The 16805-nt window shown below is 35.8% G+C and overlaps 2 protein-coding genes and 1 pseudogene across 9 annotated transcripts in view; 2 read left to right on the top strand and 1 right to left on the bottom strand.

Annotated features, from left to right (window-relative positions):
* The window catches only part of LOC114284595 (K(+) efflux antiporter 3, chloroplastic), a 34834-nt gene extending 28448 nt beyond the window's left edge, over positions 1–6386 (top strand). For 2 of the 4 annotated variants that reach the window (XM_082914218.1, XM_082914221.1), the window contains 8 exons: positions 650–831; positions 914–1049; positions 2382–2453; positions 2538–2639; positions 3647–3808; positions 4184–4273; positions 4365–4526; positions 5806–6386. In XM_082914218.1, the coding sequence (XP_082770344.1) occupies positions 650–831; positions 914–1049; positions 2382–2453; positions 2538–2639; positions 3647–3808; positions 4184–4273; positions 4365–4526; positions 5806–6081 (1182 nt within the window). In that variant the 3' untranslated portion in view covers positions 6082–6386. Of the gene's footprint in view, positions 1–649; positions 832–913; positions 1050–2381; positions 2454–2537; positions 2640–3646; positions 3809–4183; positions 4274–4364; positions 4549–5805 lie in introns of all 4 variants that reach the window. The other 2 variants (XM_082914220.1, XM_082914219.1) reach the window with 2 other exon arrangements.
* Positions 6387–7222: 836 nt separating this feature from the next.
* LOC114284597 (mRNA cap guanine-N(7) methyltransferase 1) lies at positions 7223–16262 on the top strand. 4 transcript variants are annotated; one of them, XM_028227539.2, is made up of 14 exons: positions 7223–7457; positions 7781–7909; positions 8237–8376; positions 8493–8561; positions 8672–8743; positions 9179–9280; positions 9570–9626; positions 13368–13506; positions 13848–13912; positions 14023–14073; positions 14371–14433; positions 14915–15038; positions 15658–15719; positions 15850–16262. In XM_028227539.2, the coding sequence occupies exons 2-14, from the start codon at positions 7831–7833 to the stop codon at positions 15946–15948; spliced, it is 1122 nt and encodes a 373-aa protein (XP_028083340.1). In that variant the 5' UTR covers positions 7223–7457; positions 7781–7830; the 3' UTR covers positions 15949–16262. The 4 variants fall into 4 exon arrangements, 2 of the variants coding, with proteins under 2 accessions (XP_028083340.1, XP_028083339.1); XR_014360849.1 differs by having other exon boundaries at positions 7280–7457; positions 7774–7909; positions 14512–15038; XM_028227538.2 differs by having other exon boundaries at positions 7280–7457; positions 7774–7909.
* LOC114279504 (uncharacterized) lies at positions 10163–10697 on the bottom strand (annotated as a pseudogene). The gene has a single exon (XR_014360851.1). The product of XR_014360851.1 is annotated as an uncharacterized LOC114279504 (transcript).
* Positions 16263–16805: the final 543 nt, after the last annotated feature.

Genomic DNA, 16805 nt, shown 5'->3' with positions numbered 1-16805 from the left:
TAACATTAAAATGGTATCAAAACTGGGTATTGGGTGGTCTCTCAGGCCAATTCTCTGCCCCAGAACTATTTCTCTTATGTGAGGGAGTGTTAAGCTTGGCTCATATGGTCTAAAGGTCTCTCCACAAATGCTAATTGGTTTTAGGTTAGATGCCTTCATCATTTCTATCAGGTCTGATAATTGCCGTCACAAGGACTATGGCCTTGCTTTTTATATAATATGGATAAAACACAATAGTACACTCTAAAGTCAACTTCATTGAATTAAATGACTACGTAAACATTTGATTTCCTACTTGTATAAGATCTAGAATTTTAAGATAGGAAATTTAAAAACTCTGATTAGTTGTAGACTTGGTAAAGGCAATTTATTAGACTACCCTTGAATCTTTCAACTTAATAGTACATAAATAAATCTGACCCATAGCATACTAACTTATGAAACACTAAATTTAAGTCAAACTAAACCCAAACAAGAATATATGTGGTCCTAAGTAGGCTCCATGTGATTCCCGCTTTGCCACTGGTCCTTCACATGCTTTGCATCAATACAGTTTTTTTCCTTTGTGTTTTAACTTTTATATATGAAAATAAGGCATTTTATGACGTTGAGCAACTTTTTTAATACATTCATCCTTTTTCCTTTGCAGCTTCTTTTCCGAGAGTGGCCAAATGTAATTTCACTCTTGGCAGGTTTAATTGTTATCAAGACTATAATTATAACAGCTATTGGTCCGCGTGTTGGACTAACTTTACAAGAGAGTGTAAGAATAGGATTGCTTCTGTCCCAAGGTGGGGAGTTTGGATTCGTAGTTTTTTCTCTAGCAAACCGGTAAGTTCGATTTAAATTGTATATACTTTCTACCTAATAATTTCATTTTTGTCTTTCCTTAAAAGAATTTTATACCTTGTAGGCTTGGAGTTCTACCACTTGAGTTGAACAAATTGCTCATAATTGTTGTTGTGTTGTCAATGGCACTGACACCCCTACTTAATGAGGTTGGGAGAAGGGCTGCTGATTTTATTGGCAAAAAGTTTGGTGAAGAGGATGTAAGTTATTAAGTTTGCTACTCTTGATTGCCTCTCTCAATTCTTCATTAGAAGTGAGAGAACTAGATAACCATGGTCAGTAACTAATGTGTTTGGATTAATTTAATAAGTTTCAAACATCTAAGGCTTCCAACCACTGATATGGATAATGATTGGATTAATAGTGGATGTCTCAGATTCCATGAACTTAATTAAATTAATTATCCAAACATGTAGAGAAACAGAATGCAATGGAGAGACTATAACCCAATACCTCTCTTAACCTGAACTCTAATACCATCTTAGATCAGCATTATTCCTAAAAATTTTGGGTGCGTTTGGTTTGGTTTTCAGAATTAATTTTGAAAGATAACTTTGTGAAAAGAGTTTGAAAATTAAAAAATTTGTTTGGTTGCATATTCTGAAAATAGTTTTTAAAACATTGAAAATCCAAACTCATTAATAATTTTTGAATTTCAATCCATCTTTTATTGTTTGTAGTGAACTTTTTAAATATTTTAATCAATATTTTTAAATTTTTAGGTCTACTCAATCTAAACACACTTAAAGTATAAAAAATTTATGAAAAAAAATATTTTAAAAAATCATTAAATACTAACAAACATACCAAAAATATATACACAATTTTTTAAGTTTTTAAATTCACTCAATCTAAATACACTTAAAACGTATAAAATTTACGATTTTTTTTTTTTTTATAAAAAAAATCACTAAATACTAACAACTATGCAAATAAATGAATAAATAAATAAATAATTTTAGATCCACTCAATCTAAATACACTTAAATCATGTAACACATTTTTTTTTCTCACTATTTTCAAAAATATTTTTTATTAATTCGAAATACAAATTTATTTTGTTTTAAATTTTTATATGAATTTGCAAATAACTTATTTACAAAGTGCCATCCAAAAAAAAATCGATTAACTTGAAAATATGATATACCGCATACTTCAATATGGATTTCGGTTCAATTAATGTAGATTTGGTAAGAGAGATAAATTTGATTTGAAATAGTTTTGGGAATAGAGATAAATTTAAAATAGTTTTTGGAAATAGTTTTGGGAATAGAGATAAACAAATGAGCTTTCAATTTTGGGCTTTCGAAAACCCATTTGAAAATCTAAACCAAATGGAGCCTTTAATTGTTTGGAAAGGGACTCAACAATGCATATCAAGCTCTCCAACAAAAGATGCATAAGATTAACAACTCAGTAACTTAGGTGGTAGTTTGTGTTTTGTGCTAACTGTTGTGATATTGGATAGATATCTCAAGTTTATTTCTTAAACTGCTTTAAGTTTGCTTAAATCAGAATTGAAATTGTGACAGAAAACTACTGACACGGTGAACTTTGATGCTAGCGAACCAGTTGTTATCCTTGGATTTGGGCAAATGGGTCAGGTAGGACAATTCTTTTATAAAGAACTTCCAATATCCTGCAACTGTAGTTTTCTATCCCAGTTTTTAAGTATTTCTGTCAGACAGGTCCTTGCCAATTTTTTGTTGACACCACTGGCTTCTGGAATAGATCGTGATGTTGTGGGACAGCCTTACGTGGCTTTTGATATTGATCCTTATGTAGTGAAGGTTAGTTTTTTCATTCATCTTGTTCTACTAAAAATTCTTGATTGAAGGTCTGCAGAACTCAAATAGCTCTATGGACTATATTACATACTAGCTTAGATTTTTAGGAGGTTTGGTGAGTTGTCAAGATGTTCTTATATGATGATTTGGATTCATCAGATGCGTGCACTTGTGATTTCGCATGTGGGACATTGCAAATTTGGTCAATGGGAAACCAAACTTTTATTCTGTATGAAATTTGTACCTTTGCAATTATGACTGTGTTGAGTACATAAATGTCTTTTACGCTGCAAAGTGCCCTCGTGGATTATGTTTTTCCAGAGATGTAATTAATTTGATATATGCACATACATATGAATGGGAAAAAGCTTGAGACCCTTCAAATATGACTCCTAAATTTACCCACAATGATGTGGACTACCCCATTGGTTTATAAATCAACCACCCAAGACCCAACACCCTGCCACGTTATTAGGGGTGAATTTTAGGGATCTCTAGAATTTCTCGATATGAATATAAATGTTGCTGATTTTGTGCATTACATTGTTTTTATTCACTAATATCTAACAAATTTATGCTGTTATTAACTAATAAATGCTTCTGTAGTTGCATTTTGCTTTTGAGAAGGTATTTGAAACCACTGAGAAACATTATATCAAAGTGAGGATTAATAGCCCTTTGTGTAGACCATGATATGTACCTTCTGTAAGGTTTTACTTCACTTCTCATTTCCTTGTGTCAGAGGAATGGTGGAATCAGTGACCAAAAGGAAATGTAAAAGTCATTATGTGCTCTCAGATGTTGCTGTTTCTTATTACAGTTTCATAGCTGCTTGGTATGAGTAGAAAGGACAGTAAATTGTGACCTTTTTTTTCTTGACTGACTGTTCCCTCTGCAGAGTCATTAGTAGAATCAAATCTTCTAATTACATAATATTTCCTTCTGTTTTCTATACCTGAAAAAGATTATGTAAATGATGATATTAAAGTTTTGTGCTATAATTGCAACAGGCATCTAGGAAGCTTGGGTTTCCAGTCCTCTATGGTGATGCATCACGCCCCACAGTTCTGCAATCTGCTGGTATTTCTTCTCCAAAAGCTGTCATGGTCATGTTCACAGGGAAGAAGAGGACAATTGAGTCTGTTCAAAGGCTTCGGCTTGCCTTTCCTGTGGTATCCTTTCCTTACCCCCCAAAAAGAGACCCAAAAAAAGAAAAGAAAAGCGAAAGTAGTATTATATCATTATGTTGAGGTCAGATTAAGCAGTATAACCCATAGAACATAATGATCATTAGGGACAAATATTTAGTAAAGTTAATGTCCTTTACTCTATCCTGGGTTGCAAACCCTTCTGAAGAAAAGTTTGTGAAGCTCTAACCCCTTTTATCTGATGAAATTCTGTTGGCAGTACTGCACATGTGCTCGAACTCTTCGATGTGATGTTTTATCGTTTATACATTGATGCATTTTGTAATAGCCTTATGGGCTTTTCGACAAGAGTCGTTCAAGTTACTTTTAATTTGTTAATCTCCTTGTTGTACTTGGCAGGTCCCAATATATGCCAGAGCTCAAGACCTTGCACATCTCTTAGATCTGAAGAAAGCAGGTGCAACAGATGCTATTCTTGAAAATGCAGAGGTATCATCAAAATGATTTGGGTCTTACAATGAGAATTTTTTTGCTGTAGTGTCAACCTGACACTCTGACCATATCCAATTTGTTCCTGCAGACAAGTTTACAGCTTGGCTCTAAGCTTTTGAAAGGGCTTGGTGTCATGTCTGACGATGTGACCTTTCTTAGTCAACTTGTTCGAGACTCCATGGAGCTGCAAGCTCAAGAAGCACTTAACAAGACTGGTGATCAAGAACTTGGAGTTATGGGTCCATTCAAGGTACTAAGACATGCATGCATAGGTACAAATATAATGTTGAGAAAAACAAAAAACAAAAAAAGACGACATGATTTGTGTATATTTATGTGTCTATACCAGGGTTGGATATAGGTGTTGGATAACTTGATATACATGTTGAGCCTATTTCCTAATAACTTAAGCTTTTGGGACAATTGGTGACTTTACATCATGTCAAAGTTGGAGTACTTAGGGATGGGGTAGGGCAAGTGTCTTTAGCTTGCAAGCTGCAAGTTCTGCCAAGTGAGCACATTGCGCATGAGGGAGGATGTGAAGTGAAATCCCAAATTACCCTAGTAGTACAAAAGGAATGTGTAGTATATAAATATGAGAGCAACATCACCTTAATAGTTTCATGCTATTTGTTTTGACTTTTTTCTTTTTCTTTGTTTGAGAACTTCTTGTCCTCTTTCCTTCTTCTTGCTTTTTTAGTAAAATTCTATGTTGATGCTCAAAAAAACAAAAAAAACAAAAAAAAAAATCACCTTAATAGTTAGCTTTTGGGGTTGAATTTCTACCCAAGACCATGTGACATGTTATTAGAGTTAAGGTACTCAAGGATGCGTAAGGTGTATGTCCCTAGCCTGCACACTGCAAGTGCTGTCCAATGAACGCATTGCGTGTTAGGAAAGGTGTGAAGCAAAATCCCACTTAAGCATTGTTATTAATTAGTGTTGTTGTTTCTTATATATTTGTGAACTTTGTTTGATAGGAACCTTATGCACATTCAGAATCATAAAACACTCGGTATTTGATAAATATGTTTTATTTTAATTAAATGATTTTGGATCGTATTGACATTTTGAACCATATTGTGCGATTGTTCCCTTTTTGTGAATGAATTAGTAAGGCCAAGTTTGGGAAGACTAAATAAGTGCACTTTTTGTCTTTTTAGACTAAAAAGTTGAGGTTGAAAATATGAATGTTTGGGTTAACTTTTTGACTTTTTATGGAAAAATGTGTAATAAAAAATTGTAAAAATTAGTTTGTAGGGGAAAATTAGAATTGGGAATTGTGCCGCCGTAATTGTTGACTTTTGGTGAATAGTGATGACTTTTTAACTTTTTGAGTAACTTTTTGACTTTTTAACTTTTTTTAAACTACCCAAACTTGGCCTAAACCTCAAACATGTTAAACTATTCAATTGTTTCCTTCCGCTGTGTGTTTTGAAATTGCTCTAGTTCATATACCATATTTTTTTATTAATTTTCCACATAAGCAATATACCATTTACAATGAAAGAATGATTTTCCTGTATAAGGTAAGAGTTGCAGACGTAGCTGGGGCCAGAATCCACGCGGCATCAGCAGAAGGCAAATCTTCGATGGTGAACCAGACAGAGAGGCATCACATCTCGATGGAGGGGAAAGTAGAAGATCAATCATTGCATGAATCCAAGGATTCAGATGGCAATGGCACATTATATTGTGAATTGGGTAGAGAGAAGAGTTTTCCAACCAGCAGTGAAGATTCAGAGGGAGACAAAGTTGAGGCAGATCCATCAATACCTTGTGTAACAACCAGTGAGGGACCTTGAAGATAATTTTTTTTTTTTTTTCTGTAGTCTTAAGACAGCCTAGTGCTTTAAGTTTGCAGCATAGCTCAATGTTTTCTGAGCATTTTTAGTTTTGTTGCTGAGAAAAATTGTGACAGCAGAATAGGTTTTTTTTTTTTTTTTTTTTTTTTTTTTTTTTTTTTTTTTGGAACTTTGGTAGAAAATTAAACAACAAAAGATCCCAATAATTCATACATGGTTCAAATCTTTTTAGAACCACACATGTATATAATTGAATTTGACAACAATAGTTTATTCAATCAAAAGTTGCTATATTTTGTTTTTCATTTTTTATTTCTGCAATAGCAAGGAGGTCAGCTCTTCTCCTAAACAGCCACCCTGACTTGGCCTCCCAAAATTTTGTAAAGTCTTCACATTATATGATAATTTTTTTTTAATTTTTTTTTATAAAATATTAAATTAATGGCTTCTCCAAAAAATTAATTCATTGTGACCCCTCTATTTTTTATTTATTTTTTTTCTTTTCCCCATTCATTATGCCCCCAATTCAACCATTTTAGGTCTGCCAAAATTAATCCTTAGCAAGGCTTGAGAGCGATTATCCAAGTTGTCACATTTTTCAACAATTGGTGGCTATTAGAGTCAAAGAGTGATCGGTTGATATATTGTAGCTATAAAAGAGATGTATAACTTGGTGGGATTGCGATTACAATTTAAAATGAGACAGAATGTTGAATTAATAAGAAATAAATTGAGTATAATATGTGGTATTAAAAAAATAAAATTAAAGTAAAAAAGTAATTCTAATTGAAGACAACTTATATTAAATAAGTTAAAAATAATTTGATCATGTAAAATAATGAAGAAACTACAATTTAGCAAAAAAAATTGAATTTTTTTTTTGAAAAATGTTTGAGGGCCACAAAAAGTGTAGCTCAAATGGCTCAAAACTGTCAAAACGACGCCACACTTTTTTGTGGCCCTCTACCATCGCTCTTTTTTTTTTAATTTTTGATATATTTTATTAATTTTAATAATTAAAATTATAATTTTTTTTATATATTTACAAATATTTAAAAAAAAAAAAAAAAAAAAACAATGTGCAACAAAAAGTTGTAGATCCAACAAATTTTTAAATGAATATATGATAGAATAGGCAGAGAATATAATAATAAAAAATAATATTAATTTAATTATTATTAATCACATAACAAGATCTATTTTAAAAAATAAATAATAAAAACAAAGAACAGAGGGATCCATCTGTTCTTCGATTCGAACAAAAAGCCCTAGCCGAAGAGAGAGAGAAGAAGAAGAAGAAGAAGAAGAACCAAAGAAATTCGTTGAGACCAGCGAAGAAGAAGAAAATTGAAGCAGGGTTTGAACTATTAAGTTAGGTAATCTAAAGCCCAGACTCAATAGCTCAAAACATTGTTCTACATTTAAGCTCAATTTCATTCCATGTCTCTCATTCAGCTTTAGAAAAAATTTATCTTTAAACTTGCAATCATATACCAACCAAAAAAAAAAAAATTAAAATTTGTGAACATTTCTTTGTGGGGAAAACTTTTCCATCACCTGATGTAAGGCTTGCTTGTACTTGTTTGGATTAGTCCATGTTTTATATGCTGCAGTTTAGGGTTTTAATTACTTTTTTTTTCTTTGATGGGGTTTGATTTGATTACCCTTGATTAATCATGTTATGCATATAAGCTGTCAGGAAGATTGATTTCCATTGTCAGTGAAGGGGGCCATTTTAGATTATTGGCCATGAAGAGAGGATACCAAGAATCTTCATCGTCGGGTTCTCTCGGACCGCCTCAATCCAAAATCAGACACAACCCAGAAGGTATTTTGTGGTTTTTATGGACAATTCATTTTGTCTGTGGTTTTGATTTGTGGATTTCAGTAAATATAGATTTGCGTGTTTTGGTTTCTCTGTTAATTGCTGGAGCTGGGCTTTTGAATGGTAAGAAATCAGGGGAAACTGAATGAAAAAATAAAAAATTCTCAACTTTATTTAGTATATTTTTATTTTAAATTATGTTTTATGAAAAGGGGAAAAAATATAATGTGGAAAATTGATTGTCTACTATCTTGCTGCATTTTGGTAGAAGCTGAACATAGTATATTAGTATTGAAGTTTGGTAGTTATATGTTATTGTGTTATGGTCAGGCGATACCCATTTTCTGGAGGATGAGAGTACAAAGGTATTTGCCAGGAAAGTTGCTGACCATTATAGTGCTAGGACGAATCAAACTCTAGAAGAGCGAGAAGCTAGTCCTATTATTCATTTAAAGAAACTTAACAATTGGGTATGCCTTTCAATCTCATCAAATTCGTTGTTCTCTTTAGAATCTATGATACATGAAGTATTAACCATTGAAGTTATTAATTTTTATTTTTTTCCTATTTATGCTTCTGTGAACAGATTAAAAGTGTATTAATTCAACTTTATGCGCGCCGAGGAGATGCGGTTCTTGATCTTGCTTGTGGCAAGGTACTATAGGTCCCTTATACTGTTAAAAATGGACAGTTGCCTTGTTCAAAGGTATCTATCTGTGTGTTTTTACACAGATATTTGAAATTATATTTCTTTAAAATCGCTAGGGTGGAGATCTAATCAAATGGGACAAGGCAAAGATTGGATATTATGTTGGCATTGATATAGCTGAAGGCTCGGTAAGTTATTAATGCTCAATGCCTTTTCTGCCAGTTGTTACTCCTTTTTCCATGGACATTTTGTATGTATGTGAAAGTGGTTTCACCCAGATGCTTGGACATTTTCCTACATAACAATGATTTTCCTATGCAATAAACAAGCAAAATTAATTACTAGTGATTGGTACATGTTCGAGTATGTTTTCTGTCGTCTTCCATGGTTATATGTTTTTAAGAAATAAGGCTTCCATAGACATTTTGTATGTATATGAAAGTGGTTTCACCCAGATGCTCGGACATTTTCCTGCTTAACAATGATTTCCTATGCAATAAACAAGCAAAATTAATTACTAGTAATTGGTCCATGTTCAAGTATGTTGTCTGTCATCTTCAGTGGTTATATGTTTTTAAGAAATAAGGCTTGTATAACCCATCGTGTTCAACAATTGTGTGCAGATAGAAGATTGTCGTACACGCTACAATGGTGATGCAGAACATCATCAACGTCGTAAAAAGTTCACATTCCCTGCACGCCTTATGTGTGGAGATTGTTATGAGGTAATGTTGCACTATTTTATGTGATAGATGGTCCTGCTGAGTATTTGTGATATTGATTAACAAAATTTCAGCCTTTCTGGGTTGAACTCTGGAAATTACTTGCCTGGTGTATTTTGTCTTTCAATCACTTCATTACAAGTTAAAGTTACCTTCAAACTAATGGCCTTTATGGGCTTCTTTGTTGAAAATGTTAGTACTGAACCAGCACCTAATTGAAGTAGGCCTGAATCCACTCTATTTGGGAAGGGGAAAAAAAAATTATGATTTCTGTTCTGTCTCCTGTTGTCAGATCCGGCTGGATAAAGTTTTGGAAGAAGATGCACCATTTGATATTTGTAGTTGCCAGGTAAGTGATTCTTGGATGTTGAGGTAGACAAATTGAATGTTACTCTTTAGTTAGGATATATATTAATATCTGTTCATGGGCTTCTTCCTTTTTCATCAAAGTTTCACATAATGTAGTGTTTTTGGTGTGGCCAGTCTATGTTTTGTTAGAATTTACCAATTTACTCCTCCACCTACCATCTCCACTAGCACCCACTTCACCTACCACCTCCACTACACTACACCTACTACCCAAACCCTCTCCTATATAATGTCACTCTGATTTGTAATACAACATCATCAAAATATCAATCAATAATAGATGATTTTTAACATGGTATCAGAGCAAGGTTAAGACCTTAATATTTCTCGCATCACTGGCGGGCGGCAACCTCGCCTTGGCCGCCCGCCGGACCTCAACCTAGTCCACTCTTTCCATCATTCACCTGAACAGGTATATTTCCACCGCCACCACCCTTGGCTTGAGCCAGCGCATTCATAAGCTGTGGATGCTGCTGGCCATTCATCATCATCATCCAAATCATCATCATCATCAACGTGAAGGGCAGTTTCATGCTGACTCCTCACCATTAAAAGCCAGTCATCATTTTCCCGTGTTCATCATTAGTGTGATGTTGTCCCCTTTGAGAAGGATCCTCCCCGAAGCCTTTCTAGTCTTCTTCTTTACATTGCCTTCCTCAGCATCATCCAAAACCAAATTCATATACTCATCAAACCCAATAATGCGGCCTTCAATCCTCGAGTCCTTTTGCTCGAAAAGCCATATCTGGATGCGAGCTTTACTTTGAAGAAACCTGAAAATGAGATTGATGGGCTGGTTCATGATCCTCTGGACTTTGGTGGTCGCCATGGCCAACTCACTCCGATCACTGCCAATAACCACCACAAGAGCAGCCGCAGAAGCACCGCGCCGCTGCCACCAGTGTGCCACCGTAATCTCCAGCTCCATCAGCCTCGAGCTGTACTTCTCCGTCACCGCTCTCCACTCCTCTGGCTTGTCTGGCCACCGCGAGAAGTCCCTTGCTCGGATCGGGTCTCCACTCCAGCGTCTTCTCATGCGGCAGATTTTTTTATGAGGAACACTTTTTAATATTTTTACATCAACCCCTCTTATCTTTCCACTTTCTTTTTATTTTTTTTTATATTTATTCTACTCCATTTTTTTTAAAAGCCACCGACACCTCAACTGGTTTCCACACCCCAACTTTCTTTTTTTTTATTTTATTTTCTCTTTCTTTTTCTTAAAACAGAACCACAACCAGTCCCCTTCTTTTCTTATTTATTTATCATTCCCACTGCCGACACCGCCCCAACTTTCTTTTTCTTTATTTTATTTTCTCTTTCTTTTTCTTCAAACAGCACCACAACCAGTCCCCTTCTTTTCTTATTTCTTTATCATTCCCACTGCCGACACGCACATCCATAAAGAGCCATATTATACAGATTTGCACACCAAACTTTCTCTTATTTTATTCATGTCGGGCTCACCCCGATCACCATTTTACGTCAAAAAAAAAAAAAAAAAACTTTTAAAATATTCTCCACTCCAAAACAATCATCATTCCACCGCCCACTCCATACCTATTTTTTATTTTTATTCTTATTATTATTCTTCTTCTTATTAAAACAAAAAAAAAAAAAAAAAAAATACCAAACACCATTGCAAACCATTTACAAATTTGCACCACCAATCATATTTTATTCATGACCGGGTCCAACCTCGATCGCAATTTTACACAAAAAAAAAAAAAAAAAAAAAAAAAAAACAACAACAACAACAAAAAAAAAAAAAAAAAAAAAACAACAACAACAACAAAACAAAACAAAACCAAACCACCACAAATCGCCACAGTGGGATTTCCCTTCTCTACTCTGCCGCCGGTCTCTTCTTCTTGCCTCCGTCTTGGCCAGTCCTTGACGGTGCTGCCCCTGTGTTTTCCACGCCGCCCAGCACGTTCACTCTCCCAAAGTCTTCCATTGCAGCATATGGCGGCCCTCCGAATCGGAACATCACGGTGGCCTTCCGCTTCAGCTCCTTGTTTTCTGCCCTTAGCACGCTTATCTCTGCTCGCGCATCCTTATACATGCGTTGGAGCAGAGCCAGCTGGGAGTTTAAATGCTGCACCTCATTTGTCCTACTCTGCAGCCGGTTCGACAAATTTGTGACCGCCGTCATGGTTTCCACGCATGACTTCAGAGTATACTGATTAGCCTCAATATCAGTTTGCATCGCCATTTTTTGCTCCACCGACCGCATCGGAAAGTTCAATGGAGCAAAACCAGAGGTGTTTGGTTGCGGTTCACTGGCCACCGCACCAGTTATTTCTCTTGTGGGCTCGTTCAGTTCTGGAAAGAGCGTGAGCAGGTTCTGGGTAGCTGGACGGGAAGACGAGGCCATGTTTTTGAGTTGCTAAGCGTTTCAGAGAAGGGTTGGTTTCCGGGTGTTTCAAGATTTGCAGAGACAAGCTCTCCGAGCGTTCAGAGGTTTCAGGCTAATATGCACAGCCTTCGCCTCAACCTTGTTTTAAATAGCCAGGGCCAGCCACGCGCATCGCGCGCCTCTTGCCGCCCGACAAACTGGCACGCCTTTTCATGGCACATCTTTTGATAAAGTGGGCACGCCTTTTGATGGCACGCCTTTTGACAAAATTGGGCACACCTTTTGAGGGTGCAACTTTTTTAACGGTCCGACATGACCCCATAAACTGTCTTCTACAACGGTCCGACATGACCCCATAAACTGTCTTCTACAACGGTCCGACATGACCCCATAAACTGTCTTCTACATCGGTCTGACACCACCATACAGTGTCCTCTACAACGTTATGACACCCCATACAGTGTCTTCACCAACGGTCTGACACGACCATACAGTGTCTCCTATCCTTTTTTTTTTTTTTTATGTATTTTCTTGTTTTTGTTCCTCTCTCCAAACTCAAGTTGGTTAGTTTCTATCCTCCTTGAGTTTGCGGGGGGCTGTTAGAATTTACCAATTTACTCCTCCACCTACCATCTCCACTAGCACCCACTTCACCTACCACCTCCACTACACTACACCTACTACCCAAACCCTCTCCTATATAATGTCACTCTGATTTGTAATACAACATCATCAAAATATCAATCAATAATAGATGATTTTTAACATGTTTGTTACCTGATTATTATTTTAATAAGCAATAATATCAAAGAAGGTTTTGCAGGACAAAAAGTTTTAAAAGGCAAAAGAATTGTCACTTTAGCTGATGTCTAGGAAGCTTTTCAATATTCAAAAAGCGCACTTCCTGGAAATAGTTCGCCTAGCTATTACCCTGACTTCATTAGATTGGTGATCTTTAGTAGCCATTTTGTAAGGAAGTTGCTTCACTCGCTGTTGGGTTGTTTCCTATGGTCAATTTTTTTTTTCAAGTTTTTCATTACATTTTGACACTCCTGCAGTGAAATACAAAGTATCCTTGGCATATTTGTTTCTAAAATTTGAATTTTAAAATAATACTCTTGCTGCTTAAGTTTTTCTTTTTCTGTTATGTTGTTTTTTCTCTATAAAATCAATGTACTTTGGGCATAATTTGAGGAAATGGTCTCTCTACAAACTATTTGATTAAATGGGTTCCCTGCTTTTGCCTATGCTGGGATACTATGTCTGCACTCTCTCCAATCAGTTATGCAATTTATCGATTATTTATGATTATTCAAACTCCAGTAGATTATAATGAAAACCATAAAAACTTGAAATTTGCAGTTTGCCCTGCATTATTCATGGTCTACTGAGGCACGTGCACGTCAGGCCTTGGCCAATGTATCGGCATTGCTTCGTCCAGGAGGCATTTTTATTGGAACTATGCCTGATGCCAATGTTATTGTCAAAAAGCTCAGAGAAGGTTTTAATTTTATTCTCTTTTCCTTTTCTTTCTTCTGGTCTGTAGTCCATACTGCACTGTAAAAGATTTTAAACCTGCTGAATTTTGCATAATTCACGAGAGCTGGTGGGTCTGGTGATCAAGAGTGGAATTCACATTCATTGATAGACCAATACATATTGTTACGACTCTCTTTTATAAAGGTCTAATACTTGTGAACTTTTTGTTTGCTAAAAATGATGATATGCATGTATGAACCAAAAGACCTTTAGTTAATATCTAGGTTATAATCATTGAAACTGTTCAGCATGGTAAACTAGTTTTTTTCAATTTATGATGAATTTTTCACTGCGAATATGCAGCCGAAGGACTGGTTTTTGGTAATAGCGTTTATTGGATACGTTTTGATGAAGAATTTTCTGAAAAGGTGATTTTTTCTCATACATGTAACTCTATGGTACCTGGGGAATTAATAAATTGCCATTGTCATTTTACCATTGGGAGTGTATCTGATAGTTAAGAGTTTTTCTGGTTCAGAAATTTAAATCTTCAAGTCCCTTTGGTATAAAGTACAAGTTCCACCTTGAGGTACTATTCCTTTGAATTCTTTTCTCTGATTTCTCCCTCCTGAGTTGTTTATATCTTCTTAAATATGGTCTGTGGATCTACTCTATGAATTGATTTTTCCCCTCTTTGGGCTCTAGTCTACATTTGTAAGCATTGAATAATGTGTGGTTCAGTGGTGGTGCATTGTGCTACTTTGAAGTTGGTTTTACATTTGGTTGTTGCATATAATTCTGCCATACAGTTTTATTGCTTCATTAAGTTTGGGTTTATGTTTAGTTCTACCACAAATATCTTGAACCACTGAACCTTTTGTTGCAGGATGCTGTTGATTGTCCAGAGTGGATTGTTCCCTTCCACGTCTTCAAATCACTGGCAGAAGAGGTATAAATTTTTTGCTACATTTTTTCCCCGTTTGACTAAGCTGCTGAACGTAATTCATTGTCGGTTCATGCATGTTAGTATACTGCGTGCTTTGGATGGGTGACAACTGACAAGCTAGACTGCCTTCTAAACATGCTAATTTTTGCTCTTTCCTCATAGAATGACTGCTTTAGCTGATGCTTATAGAAAGGTAGTCCTGCCATGGATCGAGGGAAAGGTACAATGTTGAATATTACTGTGAAAAGAAAAATGAAAATGAGTTATAATACCCTATCAATGTAAATGTAAATTTATGTCTTTCCCTTGTAATGTTTAGAGCCTTTTGAGATGTGCTGCTGTTTTGACAGTCTCATTGTAGATGAACATGTATGCCAATTTTTAGCATTAAGATTTAAGATGCATAGTTAGTCTGTCAATACAGTTTGCTTGTTTATGAGTTATACACTATGATTTTTCTTATAAAAGAAACTGAGTTATGCAGTATGATTTGGAGCTAGTGTTTGTGAAAAACTCGCATGTATTCGTGGACGAATACTTGAAGAAGCCAGATTTCATTGAGCTCATGCGGAGACTGGGTGCCTTGGGTGATGGAAACCAAGACCAGAGTAAGTTTATCGTGCTCTTTTTGTTCTTTTTTTTTTTTTTTTTTGTCTTGATATTTTTGCTTGCCGCACTCCAACTTTTGTGTTACCAGGAATCATGTCAACCCTACTTTAGAAAGTTAGTATTCCCATGTTATAATGGATTCCCCTTCCACCACCTGGGTACCCATACATACCAATAGACCCATACATACCAATAGACCTGTCAACAGACTGGATTCAGATTGGATTTGGCATAATCCACTCCGATTATGAAACAATCTGAATCCGAACCTGATCCGATTATGACAAATCTGATAAGAGATCATCTGCATCCAAATTCAGTTTATTTGAGTGTCCGATCTGACTCGATTATTGACGAGTGATGCAATAATCTCATCTGTGTTAAACTGAACAATGTCTAGGAATGGTGCATATATTTCATAAGAATACATTCTCAAATAACTCATAAAAAATATTATTGTGGATGCAAAAGGCCATTACTTCGTTGTTACAGAATTGCTCGTCTTGTCTTGCCGGATCAAATCAAATTGGATTTTAATGGATTAGTTTATCATTCATTAACATATTCGAATTTTTGGATATTCATTAACGGATTCAGTTTTTGCCTTGCAATATTCAGGTACATTATCGCCGGATGAATGGGAAGTAGCTTATTTATATCTATCATTTGTATTGAGGAAGGTAAGCGATTACATCCTTGAATTTTACACTATAGTTACTACTGGTGTTTTAAAAAGCCCGCATGTACATACGACAGAGAAGAGAATTGATTTTTGTGACCCAAGGAATGAAAATTTTATATTTGTTGCAGCGAGGCCAACCAGAGCAGCCACGTGTAAATGGTAAACGAGACAAAGGCAAAATGCATCTATCAAAAGAAGACATTATGTATATTGGCAGTGGAATTTGATTAAACATTTGAAGTTAGCCACGAGATGCATCTTCATATAAGACCTCAATGACTGCGGCGTGGAAGAATTCCCCAGGCTGAAGATAATTAACTGATGTCGGAGGCTTTTCATGTTTATCCTCCGTGAGTTTGTTACGGATTTGACACGGCTAATCTCAATTTTGTAGGATTGCAGCAATGCTAATAAACTTTTAGCTCATAAGACTTGAATATATGTATAATATCTTGGATAATGAAATGTTGTTTTTATCTGTGCCAAAGAAAATAATAAATTACAAACTAATTATGTTTAGCATGGCCTAAACAACTGCAAATCCTCAGAATTGTGTTAATAAAGTTGCAATATTTTGAATTTTGTATAACATTCGAGCCATTGCCTTTGCGTATCCAAACGCTCGCACAAGGCACACAATAAAGGACCATGGGCTGCATATCATAATGCTCTTATAAAGGCATATTTTGAATACGAAGGAGTGGAAGTTTCCAACAATGTATGAGCACAGCTTCTCGGGCATGGGAGGTGGTATTTGCTTTTGACAGATAGAAAGCACGTCTCTTTTGTCACTGTTGACCGAACAGCCCAAAAATCATAATAGTACATGTTCTTGCCGGGAGAGTATCTAAGGAGATCCACTGGCTCATTGCCAAATCCAAAAAAAAGAAGTGAAACAGAAAACATAATGAAGCATGATCCAAACACAGTCTTGGTGATGGGAAATAAGATGATCAAACAGAATTAGGAATGGCAACGGGGCGAGGCGGGGCCGGGGATCACACTCCCCGTCCCCGATCCCCGATGCTCAAATTTTCTCCGGCCCCGGCCCCGATCCCCGACGGGGACTCATAGCCTGGTCCCA

Source organism: Camellia sinensis, chromosome 2, assembly GCF_055761805.1.
Source record: "Camellia sinensis isolate YWXY chromosome 2, ASM5576180v1, whole genome shotgun sequence".
Classification (NCBI taxonomy): Eukaryota; Viridiplantae; Streptophyta; class Magnoliopsida; order Ericales; family Theaceae; genus Camellia; species Camellia sinensis.
This window is presented reverse-complemented; position numbering and strand designations above follow the sequence as displayed.

What these genes read in the sequence shown, in the direction of transcription:
- LOC114284597 (XM_028227539.2), top strand. Translation starts at nt 7,831, where the DNA reads ATGAAGAGAGGATACCAAGAATCTTCATCGTCGGGTTCTCTCGGACCG. An exon ending in TTGATATTTGTAGTTGCCAG is followed by an intron (nt 9,627 to 13,367) that starts GTAAGTGATTCT and finishes TGAAATTTGCAG; the next exon opens with TTTGCCCTGCATTATTCATG. An exon ending in AGTACAAGTTCCACCTTGAG is followed by an intron (nt 14,074 to 14,370) that starts GTACTATTCCTT and finishes CTTTTGTTGCAG; the next exon opens with GATGCTGTTGATTGTCCAGA.